The sequence below is a fragment of the Chelmon rostratus genome, chromosome 10 (genome assembly GCF_017976325.1).
Source record: "Chelmon rostratus isolate fCheRos1 chromosome 10, fCheRos1.pri, whole genome shotgun sequence".
In the NCBI taxonomy this organism is placed as follows: domain Eukaryota; kingdom Metazoa; phylum Chordata; class Actinopteri; order Chaetodontiformes; family Chaetodontidae; genus Chelmon; species Chelmon rostratus.
In genome coordinates, this window is record NC_055667.1 from 5,332,194 (window position 1) to 5,344,817 (window position 12,624).

General features: G+C 42.7%; 1 protein-coding gene across 1 annotated transcript; it reads left to right on the forward strand.

Annotated features, from left to right (window-relative positions):
* The first annotated feature begins 2,024 nt into the window (after nucleotides 1–2,024).
* LOC121613393 (galactose-specific lectin nattectin-like) lies at nucleotides 2,025–11,160 on the forward strand. The gene is made up of 7 exons (XM_041946774.1): nucleotides 2,025–2,040; nucleotides 2,255–2,320; nucleotides 2,503–2,509; nucleotides 3,154–3,248; nucleotides 3,451–3,585; nucleotides 9,505–9,587; nucleotides 11,022–11,160. The coding sequence occupies exons 2-7, from the start codon at nucleotides 2,255–2,257 to the stop codon at nucleotides 11,158–11,160; spliced, it is 525 nt and encodes a 174-aa protein (XP_041802708.1). The 5' UTR covers nucleotides 2,025–2,040.
* The last annotated feature ends 1,464 nt before the right edge of the window (nucleotides 11,161–12,624 follow it).

Genomic DNA, 12,624 nt, shown 5'->3' on the forward strand with positions numbered 1-12,624 from the left:
TAATAAACAGTAGAATCATCAGCAAACATAGTCAATGTGGCCTTACTGAGTACATATGGCATATCATCAGTAAAAATTGAAAATAAAAGAGGTCCGAGGCAGCTTCCTTGGGGGACTCCGCAGTCCAGGGATTTGGTACAAGATAATGCACCATTAAAATAAACTCTTTGCGACCTCTCAGACAGGTAGCTCGTAAACCGTTTAATCGCAGAGGAAGTAAAACCATAACCAATAAGTTTGGAAATCAAAATGTCATGGTCGATCACATCAAAGGCAGCACTGAAGTCAAGTAATATTGTACCTACTAGCATTGAGTCATCAATTGATGTTAACCAGCTATCTGACATTTGTGTCATTGCTGTGCAGGTGGAATGACCAGAGAGAGCAAGAGAGAGGTACCAGTGGGCTTCCTCCGCCCACAAACCTGGGTGCCAACTTTCGGGAGTGCACATGGAGAGGGATTTTCTTCGTTGACAGCCAGACCTTCTGGCCCTGGGAATACTGAGGAGCCGCCCTGCGGTGGCGATCAGCCGCTGCCTTTACCTGTGCCTAGTTCAGGCTCAACATGCTCTGAGCTGCTGCCCAGATGCGCTGGCATCGTCTCACCAAAGCGTGGGCTGACGGGACGGTCACTTTTATGAAACACACTTCTTTTGTGTATGGACTCTGCATTTTGAGTCCTGAACCCTTGCACCTGTGGGCTTGTCGGTAGATCCATCGGATAACAAACATCTGAAGAGTGAGAGCGTTACACATTTAGGGCTGGTGTTTGACAAACGGTACTTGGTCATAGGAACATTGGCTGCACAGACAAACATTGTTCAAACCCACTATTTTTACTCAAAAGGAATGTACAGAGGCAAACTCGTTGTTGAGCTCGGGCAGCATGGCATCATGGATGAGGATGGATGGGTGTCTCTGAAGTCGCTCCAGCTCCTCCTGGAGATGCTGCTTGTCTTCCTCACTGTCATTCCAGGCGGTCACTGGCTTGAACAAGGCCTTGCCTGCAGCATTACGCCTCTCCAGGATCACCACCTGATTAAAAAAAAAAAAAGATGCCAAGATCTTGGATAAAAACAGTTTTTATGGGGGCTTTGGTCATTATGTTAAGTGTCTTTTACAAAGAATTCTGTAGAAAATGAAACAAGATCATTAAAAGACTTTTTTGAATGTCCTGTTTTGTTTTCATGGTGTAATTCAGGAATTACCCTTGAAATTACTTTGTCTCAACTATGTGCATTAATACATTATTCTCTTGATTATCAAAACAAATATGCTGAATTTAATTTCATACATTCCACATCCTAAAGTGAAAGCAATTCTCAGATCCCCATAGATCCTGCCATTTTCGGGGGCAGCCGTGGCCTAGAGGTTGGAGCTGATGTGCCCCTGAGCAAGGCACTTAATCCCCCCAATATGCTGTGATTGGTTAAAAGCAGAGAATAGTTTCCCAGTCTTGGGATCAATAAAGTAAATAAACTTAAACTTTTACAGTGGAACTGGCAGCTGTCATGTTGGACATGTATGAGTGAGCAGGCTTGTCAATGTTCTCTGTCAAGACTGGTTCTCTTCACTAGTAGTGCAAACAACATATATGCAGAAGTTAATGAACAGAATGCAAATACATAACTGTTACAACACACTCCTACAAAATGCCAGTCAACCGATCAACGTTCAGAGATACAACCCATAATCAAATTTCTGAAGCAAGTGCTGTGGCTGATGCCTCCAAATGCTGTGTGTTTTTTTTCTAATACATTATCGAAAGAGTAATCTGGTCTTTCTTAAAGTCTGTGCACATTATTCAGAAATCGCTACGTTCTCCTTCTTTCGGCTGCTCCCCACCCAATCCGGCATGGAAATGGAATTTCTCTGACCTGCATATTTTTCACCCCAAGAATTCATTATACAAACTAAATAGTATCACATGATCCGAGGCATTGCACACAGAGAAGATATATAAAGACTGTGATTCCCTTTCCAAGACATCCTGCAACTCTACGTGCTGCAAAGGAAACCTCATCTGATCATCACAGCAAGGTAGGGTTTTAATTCTTGCCTTCACATCAGAGCATCAGCTGTTTCGATGTATATACGCAGAAAAGGTTCTTGATCTGTTCATTATCAAGTACTTTTAGTGTCCACCTGCATCATCCTCTGATATCAAATAGCATTTTAGGAATTGAGTCTCCCGTTAAGACAATGCAATCGTCTTCATGGTGCATTTTTTTCTTCTCTTTATATCTTTACATAGATGGCATCGGGTCTTTTATTCTGTGTGATCCTCTGTTTGACCAGTGGACTGTGGACTGGAGCAAATGTAAGTAACATGCACAAAATAATCATTTTCAGTGAGCTCAGGTCTTGTTAAAACCTAAATCCTTAGTCCCACTGCAGTTCTTGACTTTTCAAAATGACATTATTAAGAACATTGAAATGAAAATGTGTTTTTGGCAACAACATGACAACGTCAGTTCCAAGTGTCATTTTTTGTGTCCACAGGCTCAAGGTTGGTGTTTCCTAGAATTGTGACTGCAGACTCCAAGACTGATAAGTTTCAAAAATGACTTTTCTGCCCTCCAGCTGTTGTTGGACAGCTTTTCTGTTGGGTTGCCCATAAAGTCAGCATTAACTATATTTGTTACGGGTCAAAAAATCATTTCAAATTAGCGCTGGGCTGCCATAGGAACGCTCATTCAATTGGAGCAAATTTCATGTAACATAAATCAGCTGCAGGACTAGAAAACTGGTGGAGATGGTTAAGTTTAGGCAGGAGATAGATGTAGTCTAGGTCAGTGAAATGATCCAGCAGTCTGAAACAGCTGTTGTAAAGCTCTTGTGCCTGAACCTCAGTTATTCCTCCTCCTTCACTTGCGCCCACCTCAGCCTCTTATCAGCAGAAGGCACTGACTCCTCCTTGACTTAAAAATGATAAGTTGCATTTGGTTTTGAAGCATCCCTTTGCTGTGGCTCAGCAAGGAAAAACTATCCTGGGAAAAATGGGGAATATTGTATTAAAAAGACATGCTTTGGAAGATACCCACATGATTTGACAGAAGCCTCCAATCATCTTCAGCCGATCTTGGCAACATTTACAAACAAACATCAGTGACAACAATCTAATTTTTCTCCTGCCATACCTCTGCCATGCAGGTCCAGAAGAAGGTGGATGCCCTTCTCCATGGAGACAGTTTCGTGACAGGTGCTACGTGGTCAGGTTAAGTGAATTGGCATGGGATGATGCACAGGTACTTTGTGGAGCAATATCAGTCACAACTGCCTCACTGTAGTCATCATCTGTATTCATCACAGCTTGTTCTTACAATAATTATTAAGTAGAGTAAGTCCTCATATGTAGATGGTCCATCCTGGGCCCTCATACAACTAACACCATCTCTATATGACTGTATTTTTCACTTTTTCTGCTTCACTCTTTGATTTGCTCATTAGGCGGCCTGCGCTGCTGCGGGTGGGGAATTGGCCAAAATAGACACCGAAGCCGAAAGGGACTTTGTTAAAGAAATGGTTAAAAAGGGGGCTGGCTCAAACAGAGAAGCTTGGATTGGACGAGTTAGTTCAGCAAAGGTGAGCGACTGAACAATTGATGGGATGTGATGCAGCTATCCCTGTGATATTATTTATTTTTTACTGACATTAAAAAGATATTTATCCCTCATGAGAGTGGAATTTGGACAGCTAGATACACAGAATTATCTCAGGAAACTGGGACATTCAATTAATTTTTTAGCACTGTTTACCGTCATTGTGTTGGAATGGTGGCAAAAGGTTTCAGCAGTGGTAAAAGATGTTTTTTGAGTGAACTTACCCTTAAAACCCCCCTTTTTTCCAGGAGAATTTCCAACCCAGGAGTGAAGGAAAATATTGCTCTGAGGTTAACAACAAAGGTACACACTGATTATCTCATTATTGTCATTAATTAATTACATGATGTGTTTTTATTCGTTCATTTATTTGAATTATGTTTTATTTATACATTAGATTAGAAAAAAAATAAACACATTTGTTACTTTTTGGAAACTGTAATAGACACTTTTCACTGCAATGTGACGTTTCATTGACCAAATGAGGGGGAAAAAAAAGAGAAATAATGAAAGAAATAATATGTTGCCGCTCTAATTGTCTGTTTGTCTTGAATTTTTTTTAAAGGTAAATCTTTCTGCTCAGACAAGAAACCTTATGTATGTTCCAAGCCTCTGTGATGATCCCAGCCATGTGCTGTCACTTCTGCTGAGATTACGACGTCACTCTCCCACTGACGATGTGACTTCCACCGGGATGTCAAGCCTCGGTGACATCACTCTCAAAAGATCTGTGAACTCTGATTTCATTTGAAGTGAATCAATAAACAGATATATCCTCATCAATAATTTGTCTCCTCTGTTTTTATAACCATCTCAATCCACACCTCAATTTCTATAAAAGTTAAAAAGGAAAAAACTCAGATATTGGTTCATATATAAAAGAGGACATTTTACCTCATTCCCTTCAATCAATTGATCAGTCTGATCAAACCATTTACTTTGGATCTGCATATACAGTCTAAAAAGATACATTTTAGTGTTTCACAACCGTAAACTGTTTAACAACTATTACACTGCCAACGCCAGTTATCCAGTTGTACAAGGATGGAGGTGATAGCTCATCCTGCTGAGAAGAGTTCACCTGCTGACGTGACATCCCCAGGTCTGTGAGCAAAGAGGAAGAGAATAGGTTCCCAAACCATGAGGTGTGTCACTTCCTTTAGGGCCCCAGAAGTGAGATGCGCCACAAACTGATTAGCAAAGAAGCATCCCCAGTGGTCCAGACCTGGCCTCCAGCTTCAGAGGTTGAGAGCTATATAGCTTTACAGGAGGCAAAGAAGGGGGATAGATTTGGTGACCCACTTCTCGAGAGCACATACATCTGAAGATGCTTCTCCTACATTCGCCTTGACCAGGAGGAGATGATGTCGTCAGGTGGGTCCCACCGTTCCTCGGGTGTTTCGACCCTTAACGACGACACCCTCACAGAGGTGGGTCAGCAGTGGTGGCCAAGTCAGGAGGCAAAGAAGGGGGATAGATTTGGTGACCCACTTCTCGAGAGCACATACATCTGAAGATGCTTCTCCTACATTCGCCTTGAGTGAATGTAACCTTGACCAGGAGGAGATGATGTCGTCAGGTGGGTCCCACCGTTCCTCGGGTGTTTCGACCCTTAACACTCACAGAAGCAGTGGTGGCCAAGTCACTGCCCATCTCCTCCTCCTGGCTTTAGCTTTACTCCTCTCTCCTGCTCCAGAACCAGCAAGAGGCTCTTTCTGCTGCCTCCCCCATTCTGCGAGCTGCTGCCTTTCTCTCTCTTCCTGTGAGCATCCTCCACACTGACTAGGCAGGGAATCCTCTACATCCGAACTCAACCAGGAACAGCCATGCTTGCCAACCTTTCCCCTTGTAGTCATGTAGAAGGTCCTGGTATTTGGTGTTCTTTCTTTCAAAAGTCTGTTCACACCCTTCTTCGCATGGGATTGTAAGTTCTATGAGTATGATCTATTTAGCCTCTTCAGATCACAATACCACATCCCGCCTCGGGGTTGTCTGGACGATCTGGGGGAACTGCAGTCTTGCTCCCAGGTCGACCTTCATTTCCCATGATTGGGCATTTTTTAGCAGACTGGTTCTTGTTTTGGCTGTTTGAGGTACTTGTTGATCCTACACTCATTGGGACTTTGTACACAGTCAGCAGCCACAAGAGTCTTGGCTACAGACCATGCTGATAGAGCCTTGCTTTAAACTTTGAACAACATCTCCCCATTTAATGTTGTTTGAGTGAGCTGTCTCTGTGTAGTCGTAGTTCAATCCTGGCTGTTACCATTGTGTCTGTCCTGTTGAGTCTCTCACCCTCTCCCTCTCGGGAGACTCTGGGGGTACAGCTCTGATATATTTTTGACAGAGTCTTGGTCTCTGTCGAGTCAGGAAGGTAGGGTCTCAAGGGAACAAGGATTGAACCCAAATGCAAACATGAGGGAGGGCTGGAGCTATTCTAATGAGTTTATTAAGTAAGGTGAGGGTAAAGACAGGTGGGCAGGTAATAATCCATCAAAAATCCAAAGTTCCAAAACATTAACAAAAGGAAATCCACAATGGAGTCTAACTCCTTAAGTCCAAAAAAGGAGTAGACAAAACAAAAGACCATAAACCAAAAATCACTGGGAAACCCGTGGGTAGTCAGGCATAACACAGGGATCGAAGACATCACAGGGGAACACTGAATAAACACAAACAAAGAATGTGGTGTGGCTCATGAACAAAGATAACACCAAAAAACACTTACTAGGATTGTGGCTAGGCTAAAGACTAAGACAACTCTAAAAAACACTTACATGGAGCATGGCTTGGCAAACGAACATAGACAACACTAGTAAACGCTGGACAAACACTGTCAAGGTACTTGGCATGGCAGGGAACAAAGACAGACGACACTAAAGACACTGGACAAGCACTTTCATGGTTGTAGGCATGGCAAGGTAACACAGACGACACTATAATAAACACTCACAAGGCCCATGACATAGCAAGGAAACACAGACAACGACCTGAGAAGGACTGAGGGGAAGACACACTAATGACACACAGGTGAAATCAGACAATTACAAATGCGGGAAAACACAGGAAGTAAGGGAAAAGAAGAAACATAAAATGAACCTTCAAAATAAAACAGGATGTGACAAGAATGGACCATAACACAAAAAGAAAACCTTCAACATAAAACAGGCATGCAAAGCATGGATCATGACATCTTGAGCTTAAATGCAATGCAGTTCATAGTGTTGTTTTGCACATTCTATGCAATGCAGTGGGTGGTCATAAATTTGCAAGTTTGCTCATGGTGATAAAACATTTTTACCATGATTATTGTTGGGGAAACAATCTAGCAGTGATGATAAGTTTCATTATTCAGCTGTTACTTGTCAGACAGCCAGTCAGATTGTGTTTCCACAAAATTTCCAAGGAACTACTTTATTTTGATCAATTCTACTGTGTGTGTGAATTTCCACTGTCCACTGTGGTTAATGTAATTGGAACCAGCAGGTAGCAGGCCATGTGTGTCTGTGTGTTGGTGTAAACATGTCAAGCTTTGAATGTTTTTAAACATTGAAATATTTAAATACAGATAAAACCCATAGAGTTGTGCTCTGTGGAGGCTCGCTGGGGCTGAAAACCTGTGGATGCTCAAATGTGTTTTCTTGTCAAAGGAAGCTGGATCGTTACCATTTCTCCATCAGTGCTGGCAGCAACTTGTCTGCTTGTGAGTGTAGGTAATGTTAATTTAAACACAAGATACTTGTGCTCAAAAAGAGGATTCATTCTCAGTGAAGAACCTTGGAGCTCTAATCTGCCTCTATACCTGCCAAAGAGCAGTGATTCCTAACACGTCTCTGGGGGTCGTCAGGTGGAAACCTCCCTTCAACAGTGTTTCGCCTACTTAGTCCCACTACACCTCCAGGAGGTTAGGCGGTGAACTCCGGCGTCCTAGAGTCACCCCCCCTAGTGCCAGTTCACACTGCTCCTACACAATCCAAACAGCACCGCCACGTTCAACTGACCCAGAGATGCTCCAGGTAGTGGCCAGTACCGATGCTACCATTTAACTATTGCTAATGCTAATGCTAACCGCTAAGAAGAACAGAAGAAGACAATACAGTTCCGATGCTACCATTTAGCTAATGTTACGTGCTAACCGCTACCTGCTAAGAGGAACAGAAGAAGACAATAAAGCTAGATTCACCTATACTGTTAATGTTAATTGCTAGCTACCAATACTAACTGCTAAGATACTATCATACTCTCACCGCTTTAGCTATTGTTAGCTGCTACAATGCTACCACAGGCCTAGATGCCACATGTAACTGCCGATTGCCACACTACCATCATCTACACCAGCCTCTCACCAACTGCACCAAAAAAAGCGGGGTGGGAATACAAACCCTGGTTCGGATAGGGGGTGGAAAATAAAGAGGTAGAGTGAAAAGATGAAAGTAGGGATTGGATACAGACCCTTGTTCGGGTAGGGGGTGGAAAATTTAGAGGGTGCTGAAGGTGGAGGCCTAAACCACAGACTAGATTTAACAGCCTCTTCTAACATTTCCTTCAAGAAGCAACAAACCCTACCATTTCCTTCAAAAAGCAAACAAAGCAGGAAAACAAACCCTAACATTTCCTTCAAGAAGCAAACAAAACAGGAAAACAGCCAAAAAGATCAAAAAACAAGCCAACTCTGTATCTTACCACGCAAACTCACCGCATGGTCCCAAAGAGAGACTCTAGCTGGCCACACCCCCACCTTATCTAAACTTCCTCTTCCTGGTTCTCTTCCTATTGGCAGGGGGAGAAGATGGGGCGGGGAAAGCAGAGCAGAGGAGAGGTGTCTTGTTCAGACTTTAACCTCTTCTCCTGCCGGGTTAGGCATGCATGTCCTCTGCCCCCCCCCCCCCCCACTCACTGTCCCTATTTCACCCCCCAACTACTATTATTTCTCCTGATCCATATCCACTGACTAGTAAATATATATGTGTGTGTGTCATCCAAAAATGAAACTAAATAATTGGAATTCAGTTTTCATTATTTGCACACATGCTCCTGTGACGTGTTAAAATGTTGTGCATGTTGGCTCACTGCCACGCTGTCATGGCTTATTTCAACACTTCAATTGAACAGAGCAGCCGTTACTGGAAGGAAAAACTGTGCTTTTCCTACTCTGACCAGTCAAAATGTCTGCTGTGAAAAGAAAAAGCGTTGGTCCCTTTTTCTGGCCTTTCCTTGTATTGACCATAGCCATAAACGACATCACTGTCAAGAATCGTTATCCCTTGCCTCTAATGACTTCTGCTTTTGAGCTTTTGCAACAGGCCCAGTGGTTCACCAAGCTGGACCTCCGAACGCTTATAACCTGATCCGCATCAGAGAGGGGGATGAATGCAAAAATAGGGTTTAATACCCCCAGTGGCCACGACGAGTACCTGGTGATGCCTTTTGGACTAACTCTCAGGACACCAAACTGGACACTCTGTCACGTCTGTACAAACCGGAACCGGCCACCAAGAAACCTGAATCCATTTTGCCACTGAACTGTGTGGTGAATGACAGGGTCTGTAGGACTACTCACGTATCTTAACCATGCAAAACAAGGAATCAAGGATCTTTTCAGAGCTTCAAAGCTCAAGGCTGGTTCACGATCTGGCACAGGACAAAGGGAGACGTGGACTTTATATACACAAGGTATCAAGGAACAGGTGGAAACAATTAGGGCTGGGTAGACAATCAGACAGGCGAGAAGGACACCAGGAAGTCAAGGGTCTGAAACGAGAGCAGAGTTAGGGTTTCAACAATAAAACAGGAAGTCATCAGGGTGTTGTTTTTGAAAGTCTGAGATCAAGGTTTTGTCCATGATGAAGCTTGTTGAAACCCAGGACCTCTCCTCTGGACCATATCCTTCCCTGTCCACCAGGTACTAGAATCCCCCTCCCCGTCGGGGCGTTACGAGGAGCTTCTTAACTGTGTAGATGGGGCCTGGAGGTGGTTCGATTGTGGGTACCAGTTTGTTTATTTGTTTGTTTATTTAAAAGGATCCCCATTAGCTGACGCCAAGACGACAGCTAGTCTTCCTGGGGTCCACACAATACATGCAAAACACAATAAATACAATATCAATTGCTCACAATCTCTGTTAAAAGAGAAAAAAACAACAACACTGAAAATACTTATTAAAATATAAACACTAAAACAATGAAAAGCAACGCACCCTTCATGTATCACATGACAAACCTCACTCAATCAAATAATCAAGATGCTTTTATAACAACATATACATTCTTAATCTCTTTTTAAATGCAGTTTTTCCCTTAATTTCACGAACCACCACTGGAAGATTGTTCCAAAACACAGTTGACCTGTAGAACATAGTCCTCTTCATAGAGTCAGACTTAGGGAGGGGTAGAGTAATCTGTCCACTATTCGCCCCTCTAGTGTAATGTAAATGTGTATTTGAGCAGTAAATTATATTATCGTAAAGAAATTTAGGAGTCTGGGTGTTAGTAATTCTATGAAAGTATATTAATAAATTACTAGATAATCTATCCACGACCATCAGCCAAGCAAGACGTTCATGCATTTCTGCAACACTAGTTCTTGAAGAACATCCAAGAACCAGTCTTGCAGCCTTGTTTTGAGCCACTTGTAATTTCCTTAGCAGACAGTTTGATGCAGCAGACCATACAACTGAACAGTAATCTAAATGACATAAAACCAATGTACAAACAACACGACTAAACCACTGAGAATTGAGAAATGGTGCACATTTACGTGTTATGGCAACAGCTCTACCCATTTTGGCAACAACTTTGGTTTGATTGCACATTGTCATGGTCTGATCACATCAACAAAGTCCAAGAAGCTTTACCTTTTTTACTTGCTGAATAGTTTGACCATTTATTTGTATATTAATTTTTAGGATTATCTGATAATCTATACTTAGAACCAAATATTATACTCTTTGTTTTTGATATATTTAGAATAAGTTTATTTGTTTTGATCCAGTTGTATAATTTGCTGATCTCACAAGACAGAACCTGATTAAGCTCTGAGCATGTAGGGGCTGCATAATAAACAGTAGAATCATCAGCAAACATAGTCAATGTGGCCTTACTGAGTACATATGGCATATCATCAGTAAAAATTGAAAATAAAAGAGGTCCGAGGCAGCTTCCTTGGGGGACTCCGCAGTCCAGGGATTTGGTACAAGATAATGCACCATTAAAATAAACTCTTTGCAACCTCTCAGACAGGTAGCTCGTAAACCGTTTAATCGCAGAGGAAGTAAAACCATGACCAATAAGTTTGGAAATCAAAATGTCATGGTCGATCACATCAAAGGCAGCACTGAAGTCAAGTAATATTGTACCTACTAGCATTGAGTCATCAATTGATGTTAACCAGCTATCTGACATTTGTGTCATTGCTGTGCAGGTGGAATGACCAGAGAGAGCAAGAGAGAGGTACCAGTGGGCTTCCTCCGCCCACAAACCTGGGTGCCAACTTTCGGGAGTGCACATGGAGAGGGATTTTCTTCGTTGACAGCCAGACCTTCTGGCCCTGGGAATACTGAGGAGCCGCCCTGCGGTGGCGATCAGCCGCTGCCTTTACCTGTGCCTAGTTCAGGCTCAACATGCTCTGAGCTGCTGCCCAGATGCGCTGGCATCGTCTCACCAAAGCGTGGGCTGACGGGACGGTCACTTTTATGAAACACACTTCTTTTGTGTATGGACTCTGCATTTTGAGTCCTGAACCCTTGCACCTGTGGGCTTGTCGGTAGATCCATCGGATAACAAACATCTGAAGAGTGAGAGCGTTACACATTTAGGGCTGGTGTTTGACAAACGGTACTTGGTCATAGGAACATTGGCTGCACAGACAAACATTGTTCAAACCCACTATTTTTACTCAAAAGGAATGTACAGAGGCAAACTCGTTGTTGAGCTCGGGCAGCATGGCATCATGGATGAGGATGGATGGGTGTCTCTGAAGTCGCTCCAGCTCCTCCTGGAGATGCTGCTTGTCTTCCTCACTGTCATTCCAGGCGGTCACTGGCTTGAACAAGGCCTTGCCTGCAGCATTACGCCTCTCCAGGATCACCACCTGATTAAAAAAAAAAAAAAGATGCCAAGATCTTGGATAAAAACAGTTTTTATGGGGGCTTTGGTCATTATGTTAAGTGTCTTTTACAAAGAATTCTGTAGAAAATGAAACAAGATCATTAAAAGACTTTTTTGAATGTCCTGTTTTGTTTTCATGGTGTAATTCAGGAATTACCCTTGAAATTACTTTGTCTCAACTATGTGCATTAATACATTATTCTCTTGATTATCAAAACAAATATGCTGAATTTAATTTCATACATTCCACATCCTAAAGTGAAAGCAATTCTCAGATCCCCATAGATCCTGCCATTTTCGGGGGCAGCCGTGGCCTAGAGGTTGGAGCTGATGTGCCCCTGAGCAAGTCACTTAATCCCCCCAATATGCTCCCTGGGTGCTTGATTGCAGCCCACTGCTCCTGTGTGTGTTTCACTGCATGGTGCATGTTGCATGTGTGTGTGTTTCCCCCCAGTGATTGGGAAATTATTCTCTGCTTTTAACCAGTCTTGGGATCAATAAAGTAAATAAACTTAAACTTAAACTTTTACAGTGGAACTGGCAGCTGTCATGTTGGACATGTATGAGTGAGCAGGCTTGTCAATGTTCTCTGTCAAGACTGGTTCTCTTCACTAGTAGTGCAAACAACATATATGCAGAAGTTAATGAACAGAATGCAAATACATAACTGTTACAACACACTCCTACAAAATGCCAGTCAACCGATCAGCGTTCAGAATTACAACCCATGATCAAATTTCTGAAGCAAGTGCTGTGGCTGATGCCTCCAAATGCTGTGTGTTTATTTTCTAATACATTACTGAAAGAGTATTCTGGTCTTTCTTAAAGTCTGTGCACATTATTCAGAATTTGTTACATTCTCCTTCTTTCGGCTGCTCCCCGCCCAATCCGGCATGGAAATCGAATTTCTCTGACCT